The sequence below is a fragment of the Schistocerca serialis genome, chromosome 4 (assembly GCF_023864345.2).
Source record: "Schistocerca serialis cubense isolate TAMUIC-IGC-003099 chromosome 4, iqSchSeri2.2, whole genome shotgun sequence".
NCBI lineage: Eukaryota > Metazoa > Arthropoda > Insecta > Orthoptera > Acrididae > Schistocerca > Schistocerca serialis.
Genome location: NC_064641.1, coordinates 481,259,879 through 481,272,950, shown reverse-complemented (window position 1 = coordinate 481,272,950; position 13,072 = coordinate 481,259,879). Strand labels below are relative to the sequence as shown.

The window sequence follows — 13,072 nt, the reverse complement described above, 5'->3', positions numbered from 1 at the left end:
GCATTGTACTCACCAGAAGCAGCAAATTCTTGACTTTGGGGCGACAGCTTCAAAATAATTTGTAGGGACGATATTGCAAATCGATTCGTTGCTCCTTCTTGTTCGCAAATGAATCTGTCATCTCAGATTAAATGTTCAATTTCAAACACGAATGACTTTTCACACGATAGCATCCATAAGGCACTCAGTCATTCTTCTTTCATTATGCTTCGTAGGAACGTTTTGATTCTCTTGAGCTCTGAAAAGCACCGCTCAGCTTCTGATGTCGAGATAGGCGTCGTGATTAGCAGTTTCAAAACTTTAACAGTCTCGTCAAATGTGTCACGAAGTTCAGCCCCCAGAATCAGCGAAAGAAACGGAACTGCTCCAGAAACTGCTCTCAACTTAAGCCTAGCTCAGAAGACTTGAAACTCGCCCTTCAACTTTCTTTTTTATAGAAATGTATATGTGTCTTTAATTTCAAGGTATTTGTCCGAAAAATCTGTGATGTATATCTCAAACTGATTTACATCAAATAAGTTGGCTGCAATTAGGTGTCCAGTGAACTGAAAACGTAATATTATTTCAGAAAGGACTGCATCGCAGACTTCCAAAGCATCCCCTTTTTTATGCACATCAAGAATCCGTGGCTTCTTGGCAGGCATCGTTTTATTATTTTCGAAACTGATCTCATTAAGGCTGGAGTCAATGTCATCTCTGATGTTTTGCATTACCGCTTCAAAGTTCTGGTTGTCTTGCGTTGCTGTGGTCGGTTCGGTTCCCTTCTTCTCAAGCTGATTAAAAAGTACGTCTGCATGAGGAATTATCTTATAGAAAAATGATGGCCAGAAAATGAATTCGTTATCTTGCAGTCTTTGTTTGTATGAACCATCTTTCTCAATAGTAGAAGATAGTTTTATGTTCTCACTTGTTCCAGTGACTCATATAACACTAATAAGATTTTTCCCTGTTTTCGGAAACATCTTTTTACTACTCGCGAATGGTAATTCCATCTCGTCACACCCACGGGGCAAGCTTTTTTGAATAATGCTATGCAACACTTTTGATCTCTCCGGCGAGTTAAAAAAGAAAGAAGAATTACCTGAAAGGTGCACAAAAAAGATGTGGGCTTTGTGGTTAACAGAGGCTGCCGTAGACATAAAGTAGTTTGCATCTGGATATTTGTCTTTAATTAATTTCTGAACCCCGTTAGACTTGCTACTCATAACGTTTGTACCATCGGAACTCTGAGCTATTAGGTTTGCTCAATCATCGCCAATTAATGGTTCATAATTCAGCTATAGTATGAGCATTCTGACTTTCTGCATTAACAAAATTCCAAATCTTTCAACAGGTTTTCCGTCAACAACATAACGCAAACAATAACCAACTGAAATTCGCACGGTACATCTGTGCTTTCATCCGCGATTACTACAACATAATCGCCACGTTTTATTTCTTTACGAACTTCATCATGGTACACTTCTAACGCGCTTTGCAGTAGTTCGTTCCAAACAGTCTTAGAAATTCCTTTGAACACTGATTCTTGAATGAGATGAACTTTAAGATCTTTATCCAGTTCCGCACTGAACTGAATTAGCTCGCGAAAAACCCCCTTATTTTGAGAGGCCCCTGAGAGCAAGTTCCAAAACACTACAGCATGGAATACAGTTTACAACTAAATTCAGTATATATCTGTTCTTTTCTATATGTTTGTTGTGGCTGTCAATTGATTGTCTCTATTGCGAACCAAATTTCTGCTGAATGTTGCCTAGAAATGAAAGACTAAGCACATTATTGATGTGTCGCTTTGACATTTCCTGCACTTTCATTTTAGAGCATATATGCTCAATATCGGCTATTCCGGTCTTACACCTATGAACATCTCCCCCAATTATACACAAGGAAAACAAAAAACAGCATTGTTTTCTTCACAACGACAAATTCATTTCCTCTTTTGTTAAATTTTTGGATTGAACTTACAGCATCGATTTTTTGCTTGCTGCTACAGATTCAGATTAGGGAGTGGCCTACCTTGTGTTTTTTATCTGGGAGTCCTGTCGCTAAAGGGCGTTTTTAATAACTCACTTACTTTGTTCATGTTTGCTATTTTCACAGTCAACTGAATTTTCCCTTATAGATGGCCGGCCGGAGTGGCCGAGCGGTACTAGGTGCTACAGTCTGGAGCCGCGCGACCGCTACGGTCGCAGGTTCGAATCCTGCCTCGGGCATGGATGTGTGTGATGTCCTCAGGTTAGTTAGGTTTAAGTAGTTCGAAGTTCTAGGGGACTGATGACCTCAGAAGTTAAGTCCCTCAGTACTCAGAGCCATTTGAACCATTTTTGAACCTTACAGATGACACTGGTTAATTACCTGACCTCGCAATAACTTCAACGTGTTTGTACAGAACAGTATTACACTAACGCAACGAGTATAAACAGAAATACTACATCTTTGATTGAAAAACAGATGCTCAACATGTGGTGAGTACGTTAGTCTTTTTTGTTCTGTAGCAGTAGCCTGTTGTTGTGGGATATGCCAATATTGAAATAATGCCTCTTAGTTTCAAAATCTAAGGGCATAACTATGTTTAAATTACACATAGGTATTTACACTACTGGCCATTAAAATTGCTACACCAAGAAGAAATGCAGGTGATAAACGGGTATTCATTGGACAAATATACTATACTGGAACTGACATGTGATTACATCTTCACGCAATTTGGGTGCATAGATCCTGAGAAATCAGTACCCAGAACAACCACTTCTGGCCGTAATAACGGCCTTGATACGCCTGGGCATTGAGTCAAACAGAGTTTGGATGGCGTGTGCAGGTACAGCTGCCCATGCAGCTTCAACACGATACCACAGTTCATCAAGAGTAGTGACTGGCGTATTGTGACGAGCCAATTGCTCGGCCACCATTGACCAGACGTTTTCATTTGGTGAGAGATCTGGAGAATGTGCTGGCCAGGGCGGCAGTCGGAACATTTTCTGTATCCAGAAAGGTCCGTACAGGACCTGCAACATGCGGTCGGGCATTATCCAGCTGAAATGTAAGGTTTCGTAGGGATCGAATGAAGGGTAAAGCCACAGGTCGTAACACATCTGAAATGTAACGTCCACTGTTGAAAGTGCCGTCAATGCGAACAAGAGGTGACTGAGACGTGTAACCAATGTCACCCCATACCATCACGCCGGGTGATACGCCAGTGTGGCGATGACGAATACACGCATCCGATGTGCGTTCACCGCGATGTCGCCAAACACGGATGCTACCATCATGATGCTGTAAACAGAACCTGGATTCATCCGAAAAAATGACGTTTTGCGATTCGTGCGCCCAGGTTCGTCGTTGAGTACACCATCGCAAGGCGCTCCTGTCTGTGATGCAGCGTCAAGGGTAACCGCAGCCATGGTTTCCGAGCTGGTAGTCCATGCTACTGCAAACGTCGTCGAACTGTTCGTGCAGATGGTTGTTGTCTTGCAAACGTCCTCATCTGTTGACTCAAGGATCGAGACGTGGCTGCACGATCCGTTACAGCCATGCGGATAAGATGCCTGTCATCTCGACTGCTAGTGAAAGGAGGCCGTTGGGATCCAGCACGGCGTTCCGTATTACCCTCCTGAACCCACCGATTCCATATTCTGCTAATAGTCATTCGATCTCTACCAACGCGAGCAGCAATGTCGCGATACTATAAACCGCAATGGCGATAGGCTACAATCCGACCTTTATCAAAGTCGGAAACGTGATGGTACACATTTCTCCTCCTGACTCGAGGCATCACAACAACGTTTCACGAGGCAACGCCGGTCAACTGCTGTTTGTGTATGAGAAATCGTTTGGAAGCTTTCCTCATGTCAGCTCGTAGTAGGTGTCGCCACCGGCGCCAACCTTGTGTGAATGCTCTGAAAAGCTAATCATTTGCATATCACAGCGTCTTCTTCCCGTCGGTTAAATTTCCCGTCTGTATCACGTCATCTTCGTGGTGTAGCAATTTTAATGGCCAGTAGTGTATAAAGATATTTAAATGTATTATTTCTGCATTCGATTTAATTAAGCTTTAATTAGCGTTTTAGAATGTATTAGCATTAAATTTCACAAATATTGTAAAACTGGATTACAAGAATTCTGCACCCCGATGTATTCTAACATGATCGCTAGATAGCAGATCGTGCTTCTATAGGTCCTACACTTTGCTGCTCTCCGGCAGAAGGAACGTAAAGCTCTTAGTCAGCCTGGCTGTGGCTCTACTTCCGCCATTAAGAAGGGTGTAGAAATCAACGGCCGAGCTTTTCACTCAGCGCGAATGAGGACAGACGGAGCCAATCTGCAGTTGGCTTGAATCTTCAGAAAACCACCGTGAGAGCGTGCGCTGTGAAACGCGCCTCTTCATATCAGAAAATATACTCCGATACAAAGTTTTATGTGCAGTTCGCATTTCTCTTTCTTTCTTTTTTAATACAAGTGGTGCCGCGGCACAGTGGCACTACTTCAGAAGCCGCTCCTGCGTAACAACTTTCTTACACGCTATCTGTTGTTACAGGGCGGCACTGCTTTCGTTCGGTTATTATTGTGGGTTCTTTAGTTGCTCTGGGAGAAGTCTGATCAAACTAGAAGACATAAAATATTTGGTCCCTTTGTTACATAAATGAATAAAATATTTATGTGATTATGACACAGCTTTTTGCCACAGGATTGCTCGGTAATTTAGAACTGCCATTGAGTGTGAAAGCATCAGTTCATGCACTTATTAACAAACTATTCTCTCGAGGTACAAAAGTACAAGTTCATCAGGGACTTAACAACTCGTTGGTCCTACACTGTGATGCTGACTCCTTCAGATGAGGTCACGAACTGGGCTGAGCTCTTCCGTTCTGGACACTATATCGATCTTAGTATGAGGGAGCTGCTATGCTGAGAGGGAGGTGTGGTCTTTAGGAGTGGCTTCCAGTTGTTGTCGCAGATTGCGGCGAGGCCTCACTAATGTCTGTGGTAACGATTTTAGTGTGGCACTGCGATTTCTCGGCGATACCACATAAAGAACATTCATTCAGTAGTGATTTCTGCATGAGAAACCTGCTGAGTAGTATTTTCTTATACACATACAGATGGCACTGGGGTGCGCACAAACTTATTTTACCCATACCTGAACAGGGAATGTGGCATGCGAGGTGACAATAGTAGTGGTAGTGGCTGTGTCGCGAACGGCCCCGAGCCGTAAGATAGGTGCACGTTGACAGCTTAAACTGTCGCACAAGTGCAGAGTATCGAGAAAGAATAGTTGCATAAAGAAAGAACCAACGGATGCAAACAAGTCAGTCTATATGCTGCTAGAAAGACATCTCATAAAGGGGAAAAAAACTAAAAAGTATTGTTTAGGGGACAACGTCGTTTACTACGATACTGACAATCTAAAATAAACAACATGTGTCACCTGGATATGATATGCCAGTCCCTTGATAACCTGTTCGGCAATTTCACCTAAAAAAAATTCTTTTCCTTTCTCAGCTTCTTTCGTGAAGATAGCGAAGCCTTGGGGTGTACTTGTAGTTATGTCCGGCAATGCCTCCTCTTTATTTTTATTGGCAGACTGGAATAGTTAGTCGTTCCTGAAAACCTGTAAAGCTAATTTTTAATCAGATTTTTAGTTCGTCTGAAATAAATGTAACGGAATTGTATATTGCCAGGAGTGCCTAATTATCAATAACTGTCATGCTGTGACAGTCACATATCTTCGAGTGATACTCAACTATTTTTTTCTTGCTTATTGGCTATTTTTGAGGAGACAGCAAGATCAGCTAACTTGGGAAGAAGGCTTCAAATTATCTTGTTAAGAAACGATTGGGCCAAGGTTTTCGTACAGTGGCGACCACACGAGATCAGTCACAGAAGCTCTGGAGAAGGCAAGTGGGTCGCAGGGGGCACTGCAGTTTGTGGAGGCAGTTGCGGTAACTTCTTGCTCTAATTCTAATATTGACATGCGATTCCAACATTCGCCGTCGAAGAACAGCAGTCAGCGTGGGTGCGTGAACGAGACGCCTGTTTTGGAGGCCCGTACGCAGCAACGTTCGATTGAACGGTCGTAGAGGAGACGCTGTCGGTAGCTCCTCGGTTCACCTGGACAGTGAGTTGCTCAACATTTGCACGTCTAATCGCTCGTACACATATCCGCAGCCGTCGTTCAGCCCTGTCACCTGTGGCTCGTGTTGCGACACAGTTACCTCGGCGCCGGTCTTAGACAGCGCACTTGTGGACAGCGCGCTTTACAAACTAAGCCATTTCTTACAAACTAAGCCATTCCGTAAATGCTTCCGCCCTTGTCCCGAAAACCAATGATCATGCCCTTTCGGAACGTCAGATAAATCTCTCTCTTTCCTGATTATGCATCCGACGACACGCTTTATAAACCCTACGCTTCTAACAGGCTGTGACAGATGTGTCTGGACTGTGTCGAGAGCTTCAAGTTTCAATGTTTTATGTGACAAATGGTTCAATTAGCTCTGAGCACTATGGCACTTAACATCTGAGGCCATCAGTGCCGTAGAAGTTAGAACTGCGTAAACCTATCTAACCTAAGGACATGACGTTTTGCCATTCGTGCACCCAGGTTCAACGTTGAGTACACCATAGCAGGCGCTCCTGTCATTGATGCAGCGTCAAGGGTAACCGCAGCCACGGCCTCCGAGCTGATAGTCCATGCTGCTGCAAACGTCGTCGAACTTTTCGTGCAGATGGTTGTTGTCTTGCAAACGTCCCCATCTGTTGACTCAGGGATCGAGACGTGGTTGCACGATCCGTTACAGCCACGCGGATAAGATGCCTGTCATCTCGACTGCTAGTGATAGGAGGCCGTTGGGATCCAGCACGGCGTTCCGTATTACCCTCCTGAACCCACCGATTCCATATTCTGCAAATAGTTATTGGATCTCGAGCAACGCGAGCAGCAATGTCGCGATACGATAAACCTCCATCGCGATACGCTACAATCCGACCTTTGTCAAAGTTGGAAACTCGATGGTACGCATTTCTCCTACTTATGCGAGGCATCACAACAACGTTTCACCAGGCAACGCCGGTCAACTGCTGTTTGTTTATGATAAATCGTTTGGAAACTTTCCTCATGTCAGCACGTAGTAGGTGTCGCCACCGGCGCCAACCTTGTGTGAATGCTCTGAAAAGCTAATCATTTGCGTATCACAGCGTCTTCTTCCTGTCGGTTATATTTCGCGTCTGTAGCACGTCATCTTCGTGGTGTAGCAGTTTGAATGGCCAGCAGTGTAAGTGAGCGTACCTGTCTGGAGAGGCTGGAGTCGAGGCTGCCCTGCGAGGACACGGAGGGCGTCCTGGCGAGCCTGGCGCCGCCGCTGGGGTAGGAGCGCGACTGGTGCGGCAGCAGCCCGCCCGCCGCGGTCGACTCGCCGGCGCCCGGCGGCGGCGGCGGCTGCGGCTGCGGCTGAGGCGGCGGCTGCACCGCATGCTGCTGCTGGCTCACGTTGAAGTCCTGCAGCACCGTACCACACCAGTCAAGTCACTCACATCCCAATTTATTTACTTATTTATTTTGCCTTAGATATGCCAGGTACCATACAGTACTATACACATTCAGCATGGGAAACTTAAATTAACAAGCAAATGTAACAAAACATAATTCATTATAAATTTAGCTATACATATTACAGTATTCATAAACCTATAGTGCATACATGTTGCAATCTGTGAAAAAAATTAACAATTAAACATAAACAATTTACAAAGCCAAGAATTGCACGGTCTCAGAGTCTATGCAGATCCTCTAGTGAACCGTCCCGAAAACCATAACTTTCACACTCGTTTATGTGCTGCATCTTCTGCATTTTGCCGCAGTCACAGTGAGGATCGTCCAAGCAGCCCCACGTGGCCATCAGCTTGTTGCACACTCCGACACCATTTCTCATTCTGTTTAGTGCCACCCGGCTTCTTTGAGGGATGTTGAGGCCAGGAATACGATCAGCCGGGTTCTTAAAGAGGTGTCCATTGTTAACATTTGCTTGTTGCCGTAGGTGTTTCACCGGCCGGGGTGGCTGAGCGGTTCTAGGCGCTACAGTCTGAAACCGCGCGACCGCTACGGTCGCAGGTTCGAATCCTGCCTCGGGCATGGATGTGTGTGATGTCCTTAGGTTAGTTAGGTTTAAGTAGTTCTAAGTTCTAGTGGACTGATGACCTGAGAAGTTAAGTTCCATAGTGCGCAGAGCCATTTGAACCATTTGAACCATAGGTGTTTCGATTCTACTATGGTGCCCCGATTGTTCGAGGAGTGGTTCCAGAAGGGATTTCTTGACTTTAATAGTGTCGGGCCATGCAGATCGGCGTGTATTGGGACTGCGGTATCAGCAGCATTTTTTTGCATTTCTCTTTGGATTGTGTATCGTTCAAATGGCTCTAAGCACTATGAGACATAACATCTGTGGCCATCAGTCCCCTAGACTTAGAACTACTTAAACCTAACTGACCTAAGGACATCACACACGTCCATGCCCGAGGCCGGATTCGAACCTGCGACTGTAGCAGCAACGCGATTCCGGGCTGAAGCGCCTAGAACCGCTCGACCACAGCGGCCGGCGATTGCGTATTGTCTGTGGAGTGAGGCAGATTCAGTGTTTGCCAGCACAGAGAGCCATGGTGTTGGTGTAGGTCTCACTGTTCCAATTATTGTTCGCAAGGTGTCATTTAGGTAAACTTCTACTTTATTGACGTGCTAACTGTTGGCCCATACAGGCCCACAGTATTCTGCAATGCTGTAGACTAGAGCCAAGGAGGAAGTGCGAAGTGTCGTAGCATTACTTCCCCAGGTAGAGCCTGAGAGTTTCTGAATGATACTGACTCTGCCTCTGAGTTTTTGGCTGACGTACTGCAGGTGTTATTTGAATGTTAGGCTACGGTCCAGTTTAACGCCCAGGTATTTTCGTGCTCTTTCATGTCTTATATTCTGGCCTGCTACATTCAAGCGCAGCTTCCTGTCTGTTTGTTTATTATTCAGACGCATCACTGTACTTACTGTTTCTGATGCATTAAAGTTCAGATGCCAGGTCCTATAGTAGTTATGAAGCTGCTCCAAGTCAGAATTTAGGTCTGATTCCAATTGTTTGAATGACTCGCCATGCAAAGCAATAGCCAGATAATCGGCATATACGAAATTCCGTGATTTGACTTCCGGCATATCAGAGATGTACAAATTAAACAGTAACGGAGCTAGCCTTGTGGTAGTCCATTATTGAGGATTCGGGCTTTGCTTCTTTTTCCGTGAAGATGTACTCTGTACTTCCTTGTGGATAGCAGATTATAAAAGAGCTTTAATGACTTCTTACATTTGACTACAGTAACAAGCTTGTACAGTAATCCTTTAAGCCATACTGTGTCGTATGCAGTTGAGAGATCTATACTACACTGGTCTTTTTCTTGTTCTGAAAACCACGTTCAATATACGTGGTTAGTGCCAGGACTTCATTGCAGCAGCTCATCTTCGCCCTGAAACCAGATTCTTCCACGAGTTTGTTGCATCTATTAGGGGGGGTCACTCTTTTTAGGAGAATTTTCTCGAGGAGTTTGTACATCACACACAGCAGAGAGAGAGGTCTGTAGCTCTTGGGATCTCTCTCGTCCTTTCCAGGCTTCAAGATAGCTATTATCTTCGACTACTTCCATTTGTTTGGGATGTTTCCAGTCTCAAGTATGACGGAGAAAAATTTGCAGAGTCATGTGCGTGCTCTTGGACCGAGGTTCTTTAGAAACTCCGGTAGGATTCCACCAGGTCCGGCCGCTTTCCTTGATCTGACGTCATTTACTGCAGTTATCAACTCTTCTTCAGAGATTGTGCTTCAGCCATGAGTTTTTTCAGGTCCTTCTTCTCTTGTGTAGCGACGTGGATCTTGGAGTTTTTATGTATAACTAAGCTTATTTTATTAGGGTTTACAGCACTCCGTTTGGAGTTAGGATGTGCAGCACCCTCTAATTTTCTGAGAAGGCCCCAACTTTTACTGCTGGAATGTGTGAAGTCAACCTGCTCAACTAGCTCATGCCAACGTTTCCTTCTTTCTTCGTCAAGAAGCTTGGTGTGTGAGTCTGCAGTCTGGGGGTTTCCAGTGTTGTATTACTGAAGAAGAGATTCACATTGTTTGGTAAAGCCTGGTATGTATTGTCTTCTAGCTCCACGTGGGTTAGTTTCTTGGGCTGCTCGCAGCAGCAGTTTAGTAAACCGTTCATAGTTTATCGGATTTGAAGGAATTCTGGTCACAGTTTGTTCCACACGAGATTGGAATTTGTCCAGGTGTGCCTTACGAAGGTTCCTGCGGGTTGATTGGTGGTCTGTATATGATTGGTACCTACAGGCCAAACTCCACAATGACTGGTGAGTTTTGGCTTTTCGGCAGGCGTGTCAAAACAGTTCGCTTTGCTAGCATTGGGATTCCGTCATTACTGGTAGTCACAAAAAAGAGATCTGACGAAGCTGAAGTTTTCCATGCATTCGAACGTAAATGTGCCCTTGTCCTTATCATCGTATACGAGATGGATATTGTTGACATCAGCACAATCTGCTAGCTGGAGACCTTGGTCATCACTGGGGTGGTATCCCCATCTGAAATGGTAAGATCTGAAATCCCCAATGTAGACGGCTGGGTGGCTTACATCAGGAAGGACAGGAGATGCCCAGTTTTTGGATGGAGGTTTCTACACGTTGACCACCGTTAAGTCATTTACTTTTATCCCTGTGGCAAAGTCAGTGGGCATGGGAAGCTCTGTAGTATTATTCAATAGCTCATTTTTAATAAGTGTTGGGATTCCATGCTTTTCATGGCCTTTGGAGGCAACTGTGGTAAATCCTTGCACTTTAAGTTTATAAGGTGAACTCTCATCGGTATGTTTTTCCTAAAAAACATAGACAGAATGTCTATGGAGTGAGAATAGCGAACTGCATATGTCGCCAACATCGAATCTAAATTTTAGCTTGACTTTCCTATAATATTATGTTTACATGTAGAACAGAATCTGGAACTAATATTACGTTTATTTGTCCCGTTTCTGTACATTTATTTATTAGTTACAGCCATAGTGAAACTTTGATGCTGGTAGAGATAAAAATCCAAGTACATCATACAAGGAAAACCTACCTGTCATATGTGCACAGGGTGATTCAGCTGCCCCTACTGTTCTCGTTTTATGCAGCTCGCACTGTTATATGTGGCCTTCAAAAATCACAATCGAAATTCTCGTATTCTCTCGCTCGCTACGCGCAAACTACACTGAAGCGCCAAAGAAACTGGCATAGGGATGCGTATTCAAATACGGAGATATGTAAACAGGCAGAATACGGCACTGCGGTCTGCAACGCCTATATAAGACAAGTGTCTGGCGCAGTTTTAGATCGGTTACTGCTGCTACAATGGCAGGTTATCAAGATTTAAGCGAGTTTGAACGTGGTGTTATAGTCGGCGCACGAGCCATGGGACACAGCATCTCCGAGATAGCGATGAAGTGGGGATTTTCCCGTGTGACCATTTCACGAGCGTACCGTGAATATCAAGAATCCGGTAAAATTACAAATCACCGACATCGCTGCAGCCGGATAAAGATCCTGAAAGAACGGGACCACCGACGACTGAAGGGAATCGTTCAATGTGACAGAAGTGCAACCCTTCCCCAAATTTCTGCAGATTTCAGTGCTGGGCCATCAACTAGTGTCTGCGCCCGACTCATATAACAAAACATCATCGATATGATTGATTGTTAAATGTTTAAGTCCCACCCAGTGATTAAAATATGATTAAGAAGCTTACGTACAAGTGAACTGTGGTTTTCTCTGATGTTTCCGGTTTCATCGGGACGTAAGTCTAGAGGTCACTAGAAGGATCCTATTATAATTTTATATCCATTTTTGATACTTAGTCTTTGTCAAACAATCTCACAATTCAATTTCTATATTGGTGTATTTGATTTTTTTTGTCTACTGCGTTAAATACACCCCTCCATTTCCCATTAGCCTATCGTTTTAGAACACGCTTCAATTTTCCCCAAGGATCTCACTGCTGTCAACTTCTGATTTTAACCAGATTTGTGCACCGTATCTAGTATTACGCTTTTCAGGAGATCTTCAAACTTTGTCACTTTGTTGCGAATGCTTCGGCAGTTAACTATTTGGATTTTAATACTCTCACCCGCTGGGAGCGTTTCTTTCGATTTTACGCTAATACATCCGGGTACCGTATAGCTACATGGATTGGATGGAGAGTCACCTGTTGTTCACCCCATACACAATGAGCTATCTGTGCCTCTGCTTCTGATGTCTAGAACTCACCTGTGCCATTTAGGGGGACGCTACAGTTCTCAACCCTATGGCGCAAGTCTAGGAGACTACTGTCTAGCTTGACACAGAACTTTCGCAGTCTCTTATTCAAGCCTTCCGCTCGACTCAGAACTAGGGGGCCATGGTCAGCTCTAGACACAATGCTGCATCCGTGAGCTTCGTTGAATTTCCACGCACAAGGCTAGTACTCCCAACTTTGTCTAAAGACTAAGTTATCTGCGCACCGTTCAATCTTTCGACCAATTTTGTTGTATGGGAGCGAAAGCTGGGTGGATTCAGGTTATCTTATCAATAAGGTTGAGGTTACGGATATGAAAGTAGCTAGGATGATTTAGGTACTAGTAGATGGGAACAATGGCAGAAAAGAAAAACTGGGAATGAACTCTATAGATGTAGCAGTCAGGGCGAACAGGCTTAGATGGTGGGGTCATGTTACACGCATGGGAGAAACAAGGTTACCCAAGAGACTCATGGGTTCAGTAGTAGAGAGTAGGAGGAATCGGGGTAGACGAAGGAGAAGGTACCTGGATTCGGTTAAGATGATTTTGAAGTAATAGGCTTAACATCAGAAGAGGCACCAATGTTAGCACTGAATAGGGGATCATGGAGGAATTTTGTAAGGGGGCTATGCTCCAGACTGAACGCTGAAAGGCATAATCAGTCTTAAATGATGATGATGATGATAGACCCTATCCATTTGCGTTTGCACAGGACGCAGTAGATTTTCCAACAGGTGAAGTGAGTCTC

The 13,072-nt window shown here is 44.4% G+C and overlaps 1 protein-coding gene across 1 annotated transcript in view; it reads right to left on the bottom strand.

The window, feature by feature from the left end:
- The window catches only part of LOC126474555 (synaptotagmin-5), a 258,676-nt gene that overhangs the window by 224,760 nt on the left and 20,844 nt on the right, over positions 1-13,072 (bottom strand). The window contains exon 2 of the mRNA XM_050102030.1: positions 7,280-7,489. Within this exon, the coding sequence (XP_049957987.1) occupies positions 7,280-7,489 (210 nt within the window). The remainder of the gene's footprint in view (positions 1-7,279; positions 7,490-13,072) is intronic.